Raw genomic sequence first — 19,105 nt, forward strand, 5'->3', positions numbered from 1 at the left:
AGTAGGCACACAATAAGTATTTGTTGAATAAAGGAATATAATGGGGAAAGATAAACTTCCTTCCAGAGAAAATATAAGTGCACTTTTTGGGTGGGCCCAAGATGAGCCTGGAGGAGGGCACAGCAACCCACTCCACTATTCTTGTCTGGAGAATCCCATGGACAGAGGAGCCTGGCAGGCTACAGTCCACAGGGTCACACAGAGTTGGACATGACTGAAGCGAATTAGCACGCACGCAAGCAGAGCCTCAGCTAGCCACCTCAGATCCACTTGGAAATTTATGGTGTGACTAATATAAGGGTACAAGACAGGTTTTATGGAAGTTTTGTTGTAAATAATTTCTCTTGACCAGGTGCTAGGTCCAAATGTGTCACCAAATGAGGAAGTACAAGCCCCTCAGTTGGTAAATACCATCTATTTTAAAGGCACAAAATCTTAAAAAAAAAAAATCATCTTGATCTTACGACACTTTCCACAAAGGGGCCAAATGACCCCCTGAACACAATACACACAGCATCTAGGGGCCAGGAGATTTTCAGGAGCTCACAAAATGTCTTCATTTCTTTTAAAAATCAAAAGAAAAACCTGAAAATATTCTAGACTGGACCATATTCAACTTTTACCAATGCAGTTACAAAATGTAATTTTAAAATATATTAAAATTACAAAACGTAATTAAAAATACATTTAAAAAAATCAAGATATGCACACGAAGGCAACAATGACTAGGAAACATAGAAGTTGTCATAGGGCCCTGCTTTTTTTTTTTTTTTTCCTGTGCTGCATAGCTCGGGGAATATTAGTTCCCCACCAGGGATGCAACCCGAGACCCCTGCAATGGAAGTGCGGAGCCTTCACCCCGGATCACCAGGGAAGTCCCTGGCCCTGCTTTACTCACAGCCCTGGGCCTGGGTGACAGCTTCTTACCTGGCAAGCATTGTACAGGAGCTGATGCTCGAACTTCTTGATCCCAAGAATGTTCTGGAACATCTCGTAGAGTTGCTCTTTGCTCAGAATCAGCTCGGAAGCGGCGCTGGCCGTCATCCGGGCCTGCTGCTTCCTGGGATCCTCCTCCCCGCGGTAAATGGCATCAAACTTGGCCATCCAGGAGCTCAGCACGGTCTCCTTGCTGAGGCCGTCGATCTCCGGCAGGCTGCGCACGCGCTTCTCGATGTGCTTCTTGAAGACTTCTCGCGAGTCGTTGGCGGAGCAGCCGCCGCTCTGCACCATGCGTGCCACGCGGTCGCTCTTCAGGAACACCTGTGCGGGAGGGGGCGGGGCAGACGTCAGAAAGCTGCCCTGGAAGAAGTGTTTCCTGGGGCGGGGGCGGGGTTGACCCCTTCGAGGGCATCCCAGGAGGCACCGGGGTGGGTCACAGCCTGACTGCCACCTCCTAGCTGTGGGAACTCAGGCGAGTGTCTTAGGTGTTCTGCTTTTGTGTCCAAATCTGGAAAATTGGAATGACGGTGGTATTTCCTAGATTGTCGCAAGGATAAAATGAGACAATCATATCCTGAGAGGCAGCATAATAGAGAGACTTGGTTGCTCAGACTGCTTGGGTCCTTTCTCTGCCACTTAGTGGCCGTGTTTGTTTCAACAGATTAGCCTCTTTGTACCTCAGTTTTCTCATCTATATAATTGGGACAATAGTAGTTTCTACAGCACAGGTGCTTCTATATGAGGGATAAATGAGTCAATATATGATAAACACTTGAAAGGGTGGTTCACATTAATACCATATGGATTCCTGTGGTGGTGGTGATTATTTTTATATGTAAAATAGCCGGTATGATGTCTGGTCATAGCACTTCACACAGTACATAGTCCACTATTTACATCTCATTTGATCCTCTCAGTGATACTCATCACAATTCATATTGAACAAGGATTACATAAATATATATTTCATGCCTGTCTCCCCTCCCTAAATGTAAACTCCACGTGGGCCAGAAATGCGCCCTTCTTCTTCCCCCAAATATCACCCACCCATCTTGAGAGTAGAGCCTCCTGCTTTGAGAGTGAATAATGAGGAAGGCAGGCCTTACACTCAATCCATTTTGTAAATGGAAAAGCCAAGACTTCAGAGAGGAGTCTTTTTTTAACTCATTAACTCAAAATGGACAGCTCTATAAATGCATGGTCTCTTGACTTCACCCTGGTTCCTCCCTTTCCTATGAGTCTCAACTGCCTGGTGGGACAGCCCTTGGTTATTTTGCTAGTGCTGCCTTGATCCTGGGATAGAGCAGCCATTGCTTTCACTCCATTTGGAAGCTTATATAAGCTACACAGTTCTGAGGTGTCATACAAGGCAGTGAAGCTGCTGCTTCCTATTCACCAAGCAGAAACACCTCATGTTTTTGAGCTGTGTCCTGTCCTGGTCACAGTTCAGAAGGTACATAAACAGCCTTCCAGAAGCAGAACACATATTCACTTCCCTGTCATATTTCAGAGAATGCCTGTGGTAGGCGATGGCTTGAGGGGCATCTCATTACCTTCCACTTCATCACAAAGCCTTCTTTGGGGAGGAGAGATGTTAGAAAGTTGGACTCCATTTATTGTCAATTGAATGAACTAATTCAGGGAGAAAAAGGACCAAGGATTTGTTTCACAAGCTAGAGGCCACGGCCTGCTCCTCTGTGCTTGGGAATGGTACTCAGTTGAGACTGTAGAGTTCATCTAAAAATCAGTTAAAAAAAAAAAAAAAAGGTTACAAATGAATCTTGAGGCTTTAAGAGCTATAATGAGCTAGCAATTCACCCGAAACTCTATAATGCTTAATGCAGGTAGTTTCTCCATGTAACGAACACACTGTGTTTCAGTTATAGGTCTAGATCTCAAAGAACATCAAAATTTTGAAGCAAAAGAGGAAGTTTCTGAAAAGACAGTATAACACTGTGACATGACCTGTAAATCATACTCCCAGGCCAGCTCTGCCATTAACTTTCTGTGTAATCTTGGGTAAGTTACCTCATCTCTCTGATCCTCTAGTATCTTATCTATACACCGAGGGGGTTGAACTATAAAACTCTGAGCTTGTCTTTTATGCTGTAAAGTTTATACTCTTACTCATGAGTCCATTCATCCTTTCTTTAGATACTCACTGGAGGAAGGCAAGTGCCAGGTGCCAGGGTTAGAATGAGGAGGAAAAAGATGTTGACTCAGCCCTCATGCCTCTGTGACATTGTCCTAATCATCCCATACAAATATCATTACAACCTGGGACAAGTGCTAACCAAGGGAAATTACATAAGTTCATGCATGCTTGTAACCGGGAATACATTCCAGTATGTGGTCAGGAAAGCCTTCCTGGAGGAGAACTCCTTTAGGGTGAAATGTGAAAGATGGATGGGAGAAGAATGAAAGAAGGAATAACATATGTAAACACACTGAGGATCTGAGGAAATAAGGAGAAGTCAGTGTGGCTGCGGTGAGAGAAGTGTGAAAATGATCAGTGTAAGACAGGTAGAAGGGGTCGGATGGCCAGCGGCATGGGAGGTTCTATTAAGAACGTTAATTCTCATTTGAAGGGCACTGGGACTGAAGGCTTTAAACCTAGACATGACACAATCAGGTTCACATGCTCTGGCTTTAATGTGGAAAATGGACCTGAAGAAGGCCAGGAGAGTAGACAGGAGGCCAGTTGAGAGACAGCTTATGAGCACAGGTGAATGATGGTGGTAGCGATGCAAAGGGGTTAGTTAATTCCTTTCTGTCAGCACTAGTGAATATTAGAGGTGACTTAAAAACATTCACTCAACAATGAAGCCATACTCTCCTTCCATTTGTCCATAGCAGCGTCCCACAAACCTGGAATGGGACCACATTTCAGGTTCTCAGCACCGTATTCCTTTCCCTCATAGCCCCTCCACAGCTGCTATCTGTCCTTTGTCTCTCTAACTTTAGTTAATGTCTGAGGCTCCAGCTAGACTATATAAGTCCTCAGAAGGCAGGAGTTGTATCTGCTTTGTTCCTATTATTTTTTCCGAGTGCCTAAGACAGTGCCTGGCACATAGCTGGTGCTATGTCGAATGAGGAAAATCAGTGAATGAACAGGAACAAAGCAGATATCTCAAAGCAGAGACCCTATGGAGATTATATCTGGATGGAGGGAAGAAGGTAAAGAAGATACCAGCAAGCACAAATACACTGGTCTCTTAAAAACAATTGACTGACACTACCTTTTCCATGAGACCTGACAATAGGGGATAAGAAATGAGGAAGTGTTAGTCTCTCAGTTGTGTCTAACTCTTTGAGACCCCATAGACTATAGCTCACCAGGTTCCTCTGTCTATGGGATTCTCCAGGCAAGAATACTGGAGTGGGCTGCCATGCCCTTCTCTGGGAAAGAAATGAGGATATTGGCACATGGGTCCCAGTCAGCATCCATAACTGGTGATCCCTGGGTCCTGCACACATTATTTCCTTTCTACAGGTCCTTCCTTTATACACAATAGCCACTAAATATATATTCGTTGTACTACTAGCGGATGGCTGTAGACAGTCACTTAACTTGTATCAACCTCACTCTCCTTCACCATTACCTGGGGTTCAACCAGCCAGCCTTCTCTAAGAAAGATCAAATTGAAAAGACTCTGCAAAGTGGAGGGTTCCATCTGTCCACAGGTAAGATACAATCGCTAGGCCCCAGAACAAAAGGAGATGAGTGGAATGTTAAGAGAATAGAGGAAGGAGGCAGAAGATGGAGGAGACGGACAAGGGCCATAAAAGCAGCAAGTCAGCCACAGGGAGAAACGGTGGCAGCAGAAGGCTAATTCCAGGCACATCACCTGTCTTGGCTTCTCAGTCTTGTCCAAAAGGAAGCCAGGCAGGCAACGTACTTGTGTGTCTCTAAAACGACCCCTGAAATTCATTTGTACCAGGAGCTCTATCTGGTATTTTGTGTTTTGTTTTCTGTTTCATTTTTCAGTGGCTCTTGCAAGAGACTTCAACTCCAGGCACAGCTCTATGCGGCACATCCATAAATCCTGCCCGCTTCTGTGCCAACTCCCAGACAGGTCATAATGGGAGAGGGCAGATAAACAAATAAATACGAAACAGTGAAGGGCAGTCAATTCAGCAACTCAGCTTCATCCATCAGTCCTTGCCTCCATTGCCAGAGCCAAGCAGCCTCAAGGTTGTTTTAGAAACACAGAAGTGCATCGGTACTTAATGACAGTACATTCTATGGGGTAAAGCTGGCCCAGCTTCTGCTTCTCTACAAACAGGCTGAGAACACAAGGCGGATCCTCTACTGCTCTACAACAGCACATCATTTCAACATAAATAAGAAAAATACCTAGATGCTATAGTAAATAAGATTTTAAAAACCTACAAAAACCAGGTTACTAACAACGTTTCTGATAACTGGCACATACATAATGGTAACCATGGGCTCTAGTGTCAGACAACCTGAGATCAAATTCTGGCTCTACCAGCTGCTGGCTTTGTCAGCTGAGCAACTTACTTCATCTTTCTGGGCTTCAGTTTTATCATCTTTCAAATGGGAATCATAACCACCCTCCTGTGTAGGATTGGCAAGGAAATTCAATGAGATAATGAAAGTCAACTGATGAACATGCTGCCTGCTCCAAGAACGTAATAAAAGTTAACTGATATTTAAATTGACTATTATACAACCATGAAAAAGATAATTTTTCTTCTTTTATCAGCATCAAAGGATGTCCATGATATGCTGCTAAATCAGAGACTTCCAATGGTAGGGGTAAAGTGGGGTTGGGACACAGGACTGTAACTTTTGATTGAGAACATCACAGGTATTGTAATAAAACTTTTTACTGATGATTGAGCTAGCACAGGTTTGACTTTTGCATAAGTAGAAAGATTGAAAACAACTGTGAAATGAAACAAATGGGTTATTAACATTTTTTAGTTATTTTCCATTTTAACATGGAAATCAAGGAGCTATCTCTACAAGTATAGATATATCAAAAAATACCTGGAAAGACACATACCAAAATTTAATAGTGGTTGTCTAGCATGATGTAATTAGAGGTATTTTCCTAACCATTTCATTTCCATTTTTTCCCTATTGTCTAGTTTTATAATTGACATGTTTGACTTTCACAGTTATATAAAACACCCCTTTCTACGTGAGAAAATGACAAATTTTACTTTCACTGAGACAAGATGCATGTAAATTTCTTAAATAAAAAGCATCTTTGGATCTTAAAGATACTTTTTTGTCAGAAAGTAAGGGGAACCTAGGCAAATTTAAGAAACATATCTGAGGCCATGACCTATGGTAAGTGGTGGTAGGTTAGGAACAAAAGTAGTTCCCTTGCCCTTTTCTATGTCCTTTTCCCCTGCCTTGACTTTATACCTTCCATCCCCATGTCTAGGCCCCAAACTAGGGAATGGATTGATTCTATAACTTTCAGTCCTCTTTTATCATTTATTTCTATACAGCAGGTGGGCACTATATCACCACTCTTCCACTCTTATATTCATAACAGCACTTTTCTGTTGCAGATTTATGATGAGGTTGTATGTCTAAGTCTGTGTGTTTGGAATTTAATCTTGACAGCAAGGAAGCTACTACTACAGATGAAGAAACTGAAGCTCAGAGGTGGCTGAGGTCCCACAGCCAGTTTGCAGCCAATCCAGAATCCACCCCCACTTTGAGACACTCAATTCATCCTCTTGCTTCCGGTCCCCAACCTTTTTGACACCAAGGACCAGTTTCATGGAAGACAATTTTTCCACAGACCGAGGAGAGGGGAATTGTTCTGGGATGATTCAAGTACATTACATTTATTGTGCACTTTATTTCTGTTATTATTACATCAGCTCCACCTGAGATCATCAAGCATTAGCTCCCAGTAGCTGGGGACCTCTGCTAGTCTTAACCACTCGGCCCTTGGCTCCCTCCTTCCTTGCCTGGTTTTTCCCACGGGAATAAGTGCCTTTAGAATGGTTGGTTACTCTTTTCCTAGGCCACTGAGGAATCACAGTGGTTTTGCCTATGATTGCCTATGAAAATGTATAGCTTTATTTTAGAAAAATAGCCAGGTCACACACACATCTACTTTTCTTAGATTACAAAAAGTTCAGCGATAAAGATGAAATGACATATGTCACCCTGTGCAGAGGACACCTGCAGGTTTTGCCTGCCAACCATCCATCCCCTTCTGTAACAGCACCTCAGTCCAAGAACACCTTTATTGCTACACACTATTTCACTGGGGCTGTCACTCACGGGACCGTGTGCTTCCTTTGCCAAGTGGTGAACTGGGGCCTGAACTTGGCATTCCGACTTCCCCTTCTGGGGTTCAGATTCAGAGAGGGGAAGCCTAAGAAAGGGATGGGGTTGGAGTAGATTCATGCCAGTGATGGGGTATGCATTATATCCTGCTACCCAGCTTCCTGAGACTAAGCCATCCTGCATCCCATCCTTTCTCTAGATGGTTTTTCTCTTTTGATAACAAAACAACAGTTGTTGTTGTTATTAGGGCTTAATTAAGCCACAGTCAGTTTCTGTTACTCGCAATCAAAGAACTGTGTTGGATACACCATTCAAATTTAGTGTGACAAAAACTAACTGAGGCTTTGTTAGAGAAGATCAGCTGAAAATAAACTGAAACAAAACCAAACTCAGTCATGGCAGTGGTGCTGGCTGCAGCCCAGACAGCAGCTGTCGTGCTCTAGCACAAGTGCTGGTCTGCATGCCTTCTACCGTGCTCTACGCTCCCTGGCCCCACCAGATGCCCCCGCGTGTCCTTCCAAGCAGGGTCTCAGTCAGGAAGGTTCTGTAAGACCTTTCCCTCTGCCTCTTTTCGCTGCTGTCGGGGCCAGCCTGTGAAGGAACGAAAATTAAGCAGGTAAATGGGGAGAGAGGTGAGGATAACGATGGAGGGTGACAGGGCTTATGTTTCACAATTTGTCTTAAAAGAGCTGAGAGTTAGAAAAATGTGGGGGCCCTGGAGAAACGGGGTGGGGGGCTCTCTGATGCCTTAGCACTGTGGCATGGTAACAGGATGAAGTTGCTGAGCTAGATCTCAGAGCATCCACCTTGGTGCCCAGCCCTCAAAGCCATCATGAAAGAGATTAAGGGATTAATCTCCTGCCCTGCTTGATCTGCTTTGCCACAGAGAACATTGGTTTCCCTCTATCCTGGCCTGGCTCTGCTTCCAGGCCTGACTAGCTTGCAATGAATGCTGGGCAGCTGGGCTCAGACTGGGCTGGATATGGGTGGGCACAGATGGAAAAAGGACAGTGGCTCCCCACTCCCTTTATTTAAAAAAAAAATGCTCATCACTACTTTAGCATGTTGACAAAGCATCTCAGGACTTTTAGAGAAACAGTTTTTGTTTGTTTGTTTAAATTGTCATCACTTGTAAACTGGGACATGTCAGGGTTGGTATGGTATGCAGAGAGAGAGAATATGTGTAGGGGAGTGGAGGTTGAGAATTTAGGAGAATGTTTTGCCTCCTAAGCATACATTCTCCCTTCTATTAGAAAGCATCCCAGTTTCATAATGGGAAACCAGGCCATTTCAACACAAATGGTTCCAGTGGAACTGAACCTGCACTCCAGCTCCAGACGTGGTGTCTATCCTGGGTCTGATCCTTGGTCAACCTGATGTGGCAAACACTGACATAAAAGCGACTAGGTCCCAGAGGAAGGGATGGGACTCTGCAACTGGGCAGAGGAAGAGATGCTAGCTCTCCACTGCCCAAGAATGAGAGAGAGAAAGGGATGAGTAATCAACTTGGAGCATTCCCAAGGGATGTATCAATCCTGATGCCTTGACTAGGGACCTTTGCTTCAGAGGATTAGGCTTCCCAAGAAACATGAATCCCAAGACACTCTAAAGCTTTACTAATGAATACAGTAAATAATTAATACCCAACATTAGTTCCTGTTACTCAGATCTCAATATTAAATATTCAGTAATTTCTTTATGTCTATATTCTCATCAGACTAAACAGAAGCCCTTTCAAATAAACTAGCCACTATAGAGGAAAATATCAGGACCACTATAGATATCATGGTAATTTCCAGAGACTCATTAGCAAGTTGATGACTATTAATTTTCAATTTTAATTAATAGATAGAAATGGTGCTTTCTTGTAATTTATATCATTAGTCAAATGAGCTTTCTAATTAAGATCTGCAATCTGCAAATTTACAAACTCATGAATTACTCTAAACATGGAGAATTATTGATAAGTGTCTGCCTGGTCTCAACTGGTTTCCAGATTTTGACAAAAGGGGGATAATTGGTTTCAAGCCCTGGCAGTTTCTAAACAGAACCTTCTTTAATATATTTAGGTTATTCACTGCCACACAACCACTATAATCACAGATCTCATTTCCACTCTCCCTTAAATCTAACCAAAAAATATGTCACATCAGATGAAGCACCAAGTTCGACCCTTATTGGCAATCATTAACAGTTTGTAAAATGAAAAAAAAAATTTTAATCTGACATATATAAAAACAGATCAGACTTCTAAAACAGATCCAAATAGAAATTTCATTGAGGAAAAAACAGCATGCAAAATGAGTCTGTGGATGGAACTAGCAAACATCAAGGAGATAAAGGCTGTTTACTATTAAAGGCTAATTAGCAAACCAATCAATAATATTTTCACAAGATCTCATTGCAATCTTGCTCCACTCTTTCCATGAAAGGAGTCAAGTGCTTAGCAACAAGAAGGAGCATTTCACTGAATCAATCAGCGAACATTTTTAAAGCATCTACTGAGAAACACAGCACTTAAGGGCAGAATAAGCATGTGCTTATTAACTGAGGCAGGGACACCTGTGTTTTTGTTTTAAAACAATTTTCTACTTAAAAACTGAGTAAAGAAAGGAAAAAAGGAGGAAGGCATTTTAATAGCTGTGTGACTTTGAAAAATTGACCTAACTTCTCTGAGCCTCAGTCTCTTCATCAGTAAAATGGGAATAATATCACTGTTGTCAAGATTAAACAAGAAATGGTATGTACAACACTCACCACCCTTCCTGGTATAACAATTTACAGTTTCCCTCACCCCTTGAACAAAATGCTTCTTTATACTCCTTAACATTATAATCAGTCACAGACCCCTTGACCTCGGGAAGGACGGTCCTGTAGAAGGCCAAGGCTACTGTTCTCACTGGCCAGTATTTCAGAAACCCCAGACTTCAGGTTTGAGCAGTGTTGGCATTCTTCTGTCCGGTGAACCTTACCTCATAGTAACTCTGGACAGCATTCATAAAGGCTTCGTCAGCCACGATTTGGGTTTCCCCATTGAGAAAAGCCTGAAACCGGTCCTTGACTGTCTGCAGCTGTTGTTTGCTGATCTGTAAGAAACAGAGGAGGAGGAGATGGTGAGGACCTTCTCTAAACAAGGGTCACAGTTACTTTATATTGAAGATGCCAGGCCCATTGGCATGCTGGAGCTGGCGTGTACTGGCATGTGGAAGCTGATTGCTATATTTGCAGAAATTCTATGAGGCAGCTGTTAAACATATCATTACTAAAAATTAATATAAATTAGAGCTAAATTAAAAACAAAATTCAAAAACTCAGAATTCAATGCTTCCTGATTCTTTGATTATCTGTGTTTTTGAGATTACTTACATCTATTGTATTTCCATGGTGGAAATGATAGATAATGGGATGCTACCATACATTTCTTCTCAGTTTTGCATTCAATTATTTTTTTTTTATTTTGAGAGGTAGATATCAGCCAAGGTGGGAGTGTGTATTCTACAGAAATTGGCAAATGCTACAAATCAGAGTTGGATTTTGTTGTTGTTTTTGGGTTTTTGAGATCTGTTTTCTTGTTTTTAACACACCATTGCACAAGCCCCTCAAAAAGGCTGAAATATCCTGCTTTAAAAAGATATAATAATCAAAACAGCATGACACTAGCATAAAAATGGACACACAGATTAATAGAACAAAATTGAGAACCCAGAAATTAACCCACACATATACGACTCACTAATATATGGCAAGGGAGCTAAGAATACTTAATAGGGAAAGGACAGTCTCTTCAATAAATGATGTTGGAAAACCAGATATTCACATGCATCAGAATGAAACTGCACTCCTATCTTCTACCACTCACACACACAGACAGACACACACACACACACACACTTCCCCGAGAACTCAGTTGGTAAAGAGTCCACCTGCAGTGCAGGAGATCCTAGTTCAACTCCTGGGGTCAGGAAGATCCACTGGAGAAGGGATAAGCTACCCACTCCAGTATTCTTGGGCTTCCCTGTGGCTCAGCTGGTAAAGAATCTGCCCGCAATTTGGAAGACCTGGGTTCGATCCCTGGGTTGGGAAGATCCCCTGGAGAAGGGAAAGGCTACCCTCTCCAGTATTGTGACCTAGAGAATTCCATGGACTACAGCCCATGGTGTTGCAAAGAGTGAAACGTGACTGAGCGACTTTCGCTTTCACAAAAATTAATTCAAATATGTTAAAGACTTAAATGTAAGACCTGAAACTGTCATACTACTAGAGGAAAACATAGGGTAAAGCTTCTTGACATTGGTCTTGGCAATGATATTTTTGGATATCACACCAAAATCACAAAGAATAACATCAAAAATAAACAGATGAGACTACATCAAACTAAAAAGCTGCCACATAGCCAAAGAAACAATCAGCAAAATGAAATACAACCTATAAGGAGAAAGTATTTTCAAATCATCTACCTGGTAAGAGGTTAATACCCAAAAGACATAAAGAACTCATATACCTCAATAGAAAACAAAAAAGATTTAAAAAATGGGCAGAGGACTTGAATAGACATTTTTCCACAGCAGACATACAAATGGCCACTAACTACATGAAAAGATGCTTTATTTTACTAATCATGAGGGAAATGCCGTAGGTTATATGTGATTCTCTTACCTCATCAAGCTTGCCTTTCTTCCCCACTTAGGAAAGCATCCCTGAAAGATTCCTATTTATTTTCTCTTCTCCATCCCTTATCTAGCTGTGTTCCACTGTCCGTCAGTCTCAGGAAGCCCTTCCCAAACCCTAGCCTCTATCTGCCTGCTAAGTAATTCCAGGCCACATCATGTATTCTAACTACTTGTTAGTTATGATCAAATTTGTTAGATGATCTGTCTCTTCTTGCTATTTTGTTCACTGATGTTTCCCCAGGGCCAACTTAGTGCCTTAATACATGTCAGGTATTCATGTTAAATGGATGAATGAATGAAGCGTATGGAAGATAAATTATTTTTGAACATCCTTTCATTATTTCTAATTTATCTAAAAAGAAAGTCAGCTAAAAACTTTACTCTTTTAAATGTTATTTATACAAAGTCATGGGTTTCTCTGGTGGCTCAGTAAAGAATCCACCTGCAATGCAGGAGACACAGGAGATCAGATTTGATCCCTTGAGTTGGGATGATCCACTGGAGAAGGGCATGGCAACTCACTCCAATATTCTTTTTGTTTTTTTTCTTTTTTTTTTCCTCTTTTCTCACTCCAATGTTCTTGCCTGGAGAATTCCATGAACAGAGGAGCCTGGTGGGCTACAATCCATGGGGTCACAAAGAATCGGACATGACTCAGTAACTTTGACTTTTTGTACAAAGTCACACCTCCTACTTGAGCATAGGATGCTGTGTCTGAGAACTGCTGCTCTAGTAGAAAGACAAAGAAGATAATTTCAGGCCCAGTTCTATCAACCACTGTGTCATCTTGGAAAAGTGACTTATGTTTTCCGAGTTGGCCAAACTTACAATTCATTGCTGGAAGAAGGCCATGATTAAATAAATAAATGTTATCTCATCCTCGGTTTTCTCACTTGCAAAATAGTAATAATCCTAATTACTCACTACCTTGGGATAGTTATAGCTATTCAGTGACATGATATGAGTTCTTTTATTTTTTTTTTAATTATGAGTTTCTACATACATTCAGAGTGTTTTCATCACTTGAGTCAAAGAAAGTCTTGCTAGTAGAAAATAAGGCTAAAAGCTATAGGAGACTGAAGCCTGGTGTGAGTTTTGACTCCATCAGGAAATGAATTGAAGCAGAACAGATTTTTGAGAACAGATATACACGAAAGTTGGGGTGCTTTAGCTAATTTTTTGTACTTTGGGAGAACTGGGGAATGGTGAATTTGGAGGCAGACGTAGAGGGCTTCCCTGGTGGCTCAGTGGTAAAGAGCATACCTGCCAAGGCAGGAGATGCAGGTTCGACCCCTGGTTGGGAAGATCCCTGTAGAAGGAAATGGCAACCCACTCCAGTATCTTTGCCTGGGGAAATCCCATGGACAGAAGAGCCTGGAAGGTTAAAGTCCATGGGGTCACAAGAGAGTCAGACACGACTTAGCCACTGAGCAACACAAAGGAGTTAGATTTGTATCAGATTCAGAGTTGTTTTGTTCTAGAATACCAGTGGCCAATGTCAATGTAATTTTACATTTTCTAATAAATTTTCATTTTCTGGTCACATTTCAAAAAGTAAAAAGCAGGTAAAATGAATTTTCATATACTTCATTAGTCCCAACATGTCAAGATACTATCACATTGATTCTAACTATTAGAGAAATTATTAATAAAATCGTTTACATTCTTTTTTTTATACTATGTCTTTGAATTCAGTGTGTGTGTGTGTGTTTTAGTTGCTCAGTCGTATCCGACTCTATGTGACCGCATGGACTCTAGCCCCCCACCCCCCCGGCTCCTCTGTCAATGGAATTCTCCAGGCCAAGAATACTGGGAGTGGGTTGCCATTTCCTTCTCCAGGGGATCTTCCCAACCCAGAGATCAAACCCAGATCTCCTGCATTGCAGGTGGACTCTACCAGTCTGAACCACCAGGGAAACCCATGTACACCTAAAGTACATCCCAATTCAGAATAACCCCACTGCAAGTGTTGACTAGCCACATGTAGCAAGTGTACAGCATGGGCCTAGAGCATGGAATAACTCACTTCTATGCTGCTTAAGCTTTACTGTTCTAACCTGAGTATATTGATTATCAGTGGAGTTGTACAGAGAATCATAGTTATAGTTATATACACTGAAATATCAGCCAGCAGTTGATTTGCTCATAAAAAATGACACCATCACATGAATTTCTTTTAAGCAGGATGATTTAAGTCACAAATCTTTATAGTACAGAACCAACTGAAGCATCTCACAGAATTTCTTGCTCAGAATTCCTTCCAAGTCTGGATCCATACCAACTCTGCAAGATTTGGTAGTTGGAGGCAGTGAGGTGATGGGGCAGGAATGGAAAGGAAAACAATAAACTGTGCTTTTGCCTTAAGTGCTTCAATAATTAACATAAATGAGGTGCACACAATCTAGAAGACAAGGATTGTTGGCCCAAGCCAAATCCATTATCACTCTTACCTTTTGTTAAACAAGCCTAGTGCTCATTTATTTAAGAAATATTTACAGATAACTAATTGCCTGCCTGGCCCTGGCTCTGCCCCAGGCCCTGAGACCAACAAAACATACCATTTCTCATCTCACCCACCAGGGCTAGGCCCTGGGGAATCAAAAGCAGTAAAGGATTGCCCTCAAGGACCCTGCAGTCTAGATGGAGAGGAAAAGCATACCAAAAACACATAAAAGTATGGTTTAGGGTTTCAGAGAAGAGAGATTACAGATTATAAAAATCTCAAAACCAAATCTGAAATAGATATACGTATATAAGTGACTGAATCACTTTGCTGTACACCTGAAACTAACCGAACATTGTGAATCAGCTACATATTCTCCAATGTAAAAAATTTTTAAATTCCCACAAATGGAATAGTTTATTTAAAAAAAAAAATCCCTGCCAAAAAGAGAAGGCCTCCAGGAATATTCATTTCAATTGAGTTCGTAGAACTCAAGTCATGAAGCCTCACAAAACATCCCCCACTTCCCTGGATACCCCAAGCTCCAAGCAGGAGAGTTAAGGACATGAATTCTAGTATGTGCTTATGTCTGCGCTTGACACCTGCCCATCCATGTTCACTTCTTTTCTCACCATGAATCAAACAAACATTGCATCCATTAGTCAACTCATTAGTTGTGTCTCACTAGGCAAACAACTAACATCTACATACCTCGGATTTTTATCTGTAAAATGGGGCCAATAGTGGCCTCATAGGATTGTTCTCAGGGTGAACTGGTAAGTAAAATATTCATTTCAGAACCTGGAACAACATGAATGCTCAATGAACATCAGCTGCTGTGATGATTCTCATCTTTGAGTCTTTGCCTACCATTCCCTCAAGAAAGCATGCCTACGGGAAAATTCATTATGTATTCACAAAACCCATGCCATGAACTCCTTCCCCAGGTGGAATTTTCTACTGGTTCATATCTTTGGTCACAACCCCAAGTGTACATGCACTGTACTATGAAGTTGTTCTGAGCACCAGTCCTTAGAGGGTGGGGTTAGGAGCCAGGAGTTGAAAATGTGGGCTTGGAGTCAGAGAGATGTGAGTACAAATACTAGTGATTCCCCTCATTTCCAAAGTGGGTGACCTTGGGAAAGTTATTATTCCTAAGCCTTTGTTCTTCCTGCGTTGGACTAGCCAAAAAGTTCATTTGGGCTTTTCTGTGAGCTGTTATAAAACTCGAATGGATTTTTTGGCTAATCCAACATAACATGGGGATTACAAAACCTACTTCTTAAGGCTTCTCTGGAGAGATGAATAGGACATGGGATGATGTAGCCAAGGATCTTAGCACACTCTCCAGATCAAAAGAAGAGCCCAGTGACAAGGGGCGGACCAGAGAGCAAATGTCCATGGCCCCAAACAATGCGGCCTCTGTACACTCCCAGCTTCTGGTCCCACTGTGTTCTCCACTTACTCTGCTCCGGCCACACTGACCTCTTTTCTCCTTCTCAATGCACCCTGACCTTTCTTGCCCAGAAGCCTTTGCACCTGCCATTCCCCCTGCTCTTACCCTTCCTCTCCCCAAGGCTGTCAGCTTCTCACCCTGAGGACTCAGCCTACCTGGTATCTGCCAGGAAGGTCTTCTCAGCTCACCCCACCTACCATGATGCTCCCCCAAACTGCTCTCTATCAAGTTGCCCTAGACCCTGTGCATTTCCTCCACAACCATTACCACAGTCAGCATACATCTTTTCTAAGATCAATTTAACTGAATTATAACCTGCATGTAGAAAAATATACACCCTAAGCACAGAGCATGAGACATCTTCACACAGTGAAATTTCCTGTGGAAATAATTCTCTTTTCAAGATGACCTGGACCCCAGAAGCTCCTGTACTTTCCCAAATGCACTGACCCTCTCCAAAGGTGACCCGACTTCTATCATCAGAGACAGATTTTGGCTATTTTTGAACCTGATGTCAGTGCAGTCAAGCATTATGAGATTCTGGCACATGGTTGGGGGTAGCAATAGCTTGTCCATCCTCATTGCTGAGTAGTAAAACATGGTATAACTTTGTTCTTTACCCATTCTCCTATTGATGGACATCTGGACTTTGTCTCTCTATTTTATGATTCTACTAACTTTTCATTGTTTATCTCCCCATAAGAGCATCTGTTTCACAGGTAATGAGAATCACATCTGTCTTGCTTACTGCTGTGCTTCTAGTGCCTGGCACAAAATGAGCTCTGATCAAATATGTGTTGAATCAATATGTAAGGTTACTAAGTGGTTAATAAATCCCAGGCACAGTGTTAAAATTGGAAGAAGAAAAAAATTGACCAAGGCACAATCTTAGTTCTCATTTTTCTCATAGTATAGTCAGAGATCATATTCATCTTTGATTTCTTAGTATCCTTTCACTGAGTGTATGAGTGAATGAAAATCTCTCTTAGGAACTCCCATAAATAACCAGACTAAGAACCAATCCGTAGGATAGAATTTCTCTCTGGATAAAAGTAACTGACCTACATAGGATTGAATCCTGAAGGTGACCTTGTATGAACACACCAAGATAATTGGTCAAGAGTAGCTGACTGTACAACTCTAAATAGACAAACAGGCCTCTATGAGCTGCTTATGAACAGAATCCTCCTAAAATAGAAGCCCATCTCAAAGCACTCAATATGTATGGAATCCTCTTGTGCATCAGGTCAGAATTCAGAATTGAAGTAATGAGTTCCAAGAGCAGAAAACCTGAATGATGAAAGGTAATTATTGCAGAGGAAAGTGCTGCAGTGGCGTTTGCTAGAATTATTCAAGCATTCTTGGTTCAATCCACCTCATTAAGCAAGGCCTGAAAATTTCCCCTGCATTTCAGACAGTATGTAATCTACTGCAGCATTCTGGAGAAATATCTAATGGGACCCACAATGTAGAGAAAACCACACGTTCTGAGGGCTGGTCTCCGGAGAGGCAATATTGAAGTCAGAGTAAGCTCAGGTCAAATCTCGACTTGAATACAAGTCCTTGGGCATGCAGTTAACTTGGGTTTTCCCGTCTGTAAGTAGCAAATGATCTTATCTACTTTGTAGGGTTTTTGTGAGAATGAGATGAAATATATATAAGAGAGCGTAGCACATGGTACAGAGTAAGGGCTCAGTGAATAAACAAAAATAAGAAGTATTATTGTTACCATTTAGGTTTTCCTTTTTCCCTTTCAATCTTTTAATCTTATTTCAATGCTTTTTTTTTTCCTTATTTATTCAATCACTTGAAATTACATTTACCCCTTCTTGTTCCTCCCAATTTAGAGGCTGAAAAGCCAACTACTCTTTCCCCAGCATCCTTGCAGCATAGGTAGCCGTGTGACAGAGGCAGAAAAGTACTGAGGGTCTTCTGGAAAAGCTTTTGAATGAAATTCTCATAAGAAGGAGTACATCTGGTAGTGTAACACTTTCCTTCCTTGCTGCCTCCCTCTTTTGCTGAGAATAAAGATATTTTGTCTAGACTTGTACAGTTTATTGGGTGACCATGAAAGAAGGTTGATGTTGGTACTTTTGAGGAGCTTCATGAATGTCTGTAAACACGCATCTGTGGCTTTCTCATTATGTGAGAAGAAAAGGAATCACTATTTGTTTAATTCATTGTGTGTTTTCTGTTACTTGCAGGCAAATGCTTTCCTAATGGATACATGTGGCTTCTCTAGGCATGAAAGAAAGCATGCTTCCTAAAGTGCTTATTGGTTAATATGCTTCCTATGACAGGAGCAATGTATTATGAAGGAGAGAAGAAGCAATGCTTACTAAAAGAATGAGTCTAATATGGTAGCATTCTGACAACTGGGAAAAGGTAAGAAAAATTGTTTTTGAGTGTAAAGAGAAGTTTCAATTACACACATACATGAAATCCTTCTCTAATGTACAAGGTCAGCACTGTAGATTACAACATGAGCTATGATTTTTCTTTATCAAAAAAGAAACTTGGGGGGACTTCCCTGGTGGTCCACTGATCCAAAATCCCAGCACAGGGGGCCAGAATTCAACCCCTGGTTGAGGAACTGGACCCCACATACCATAACAGAAGATGCCACATGCCGCAGCTGAGACCCAATGTAGTCAAATAAAAAGTAAATTTTTTTTTAAAGAAATTTTTACTTCATTATAGAAAATAGGCAAAAATATCAACAAGTGCTTTAAAAACTAAAAGTTTAATCCAGAGCAATGAGGGCAATGTTGATTTAATTTCTTTTCCTTGAAGGTTATCAAAGTTTATGTTGTTGGCTCATTAATTTTATTCATAAATAAAATCTCCTCTTTCTACAACTAGACTAAAATATTTTGTACAATAAATGAACTCTTGCTTTCAGGAAAATTAAAAGTCATTCTTATCAATTTCTACATCATGAACATGTACACAACATATCCTGAAAAACAGATGTTAATGTGAGTTTCAAGCATTTTGCTTGAGAAGAAAAATCTGAAAGGCTTCATCACATAAAAATATAATAATTCTGAAATGGAAGTTGAAGGCGCAAAATTGTGGAAGATGGGAGAAGTTACAATGCAGCTGTAACTCTGATTTTCTCTTTGCGACATGGTTTCCCAAATTCAACCATTCAGGTAATGCTTTCATGAGTATGCACTCTCTATATACCAACTATACTATTATTTACTTTACATTTTGTCCCAAATGTATTTCCAATAGCTTCATTTTTAACTGAAACTTTAAACAACAATACCTGTGCAGGCACTGGCTTTATATACTAGCTATAGCTAACA

At 41.2% G+C, this 19,105-nt stretch overlaps 1 protein-coding gene across 24 annotated transcripts in view; it reads right to left on the reverse strand.

Moving 5' to 3' along the window:
* Window positions 1-19,105, reverse strand: part of CADPS (calcium dependent secretion activator) — a 473,124-nt gene that overhangs the window by 336,595 nt on the left and 117,424 nt on the right. For all 24 annotated transcript variants that reach the window (XM_040246540.1, XM_040246563.1, XM_040246549.1 and 21 more), the window contains exons 2-3: window positions 10,195-10,308; window positions 928-1,260 (exon numbers count right to left, since the gene is read on the reverse strand). In XM_040246540.1, coding sequence (XP_040102474.1) covers window positions 928-1,260; window positions 10,195-10,308 — 447 coding nt within the window. The remainder of the gene's footprint in view (window positions 1-927; window positions 1,261-10,194; window positions 10,309-19,105) is intronic.

This window comes from Oryx dammah, unplaced genomic scaffold (genome assembly GCF_014754425.2).
Source record: "Oryx dammah isolate SB20612 unplaced genomic scaffold, SCBI_Odam_1.1 HiC_scaffold_9, whole genome shotgun sequence".
Taxonomy (NCBI): Eukaryota; Metazoa; Chordata; class Mammalia; order Artiodactyla; family Bovidae; genus Oryx; species Oryx dammah.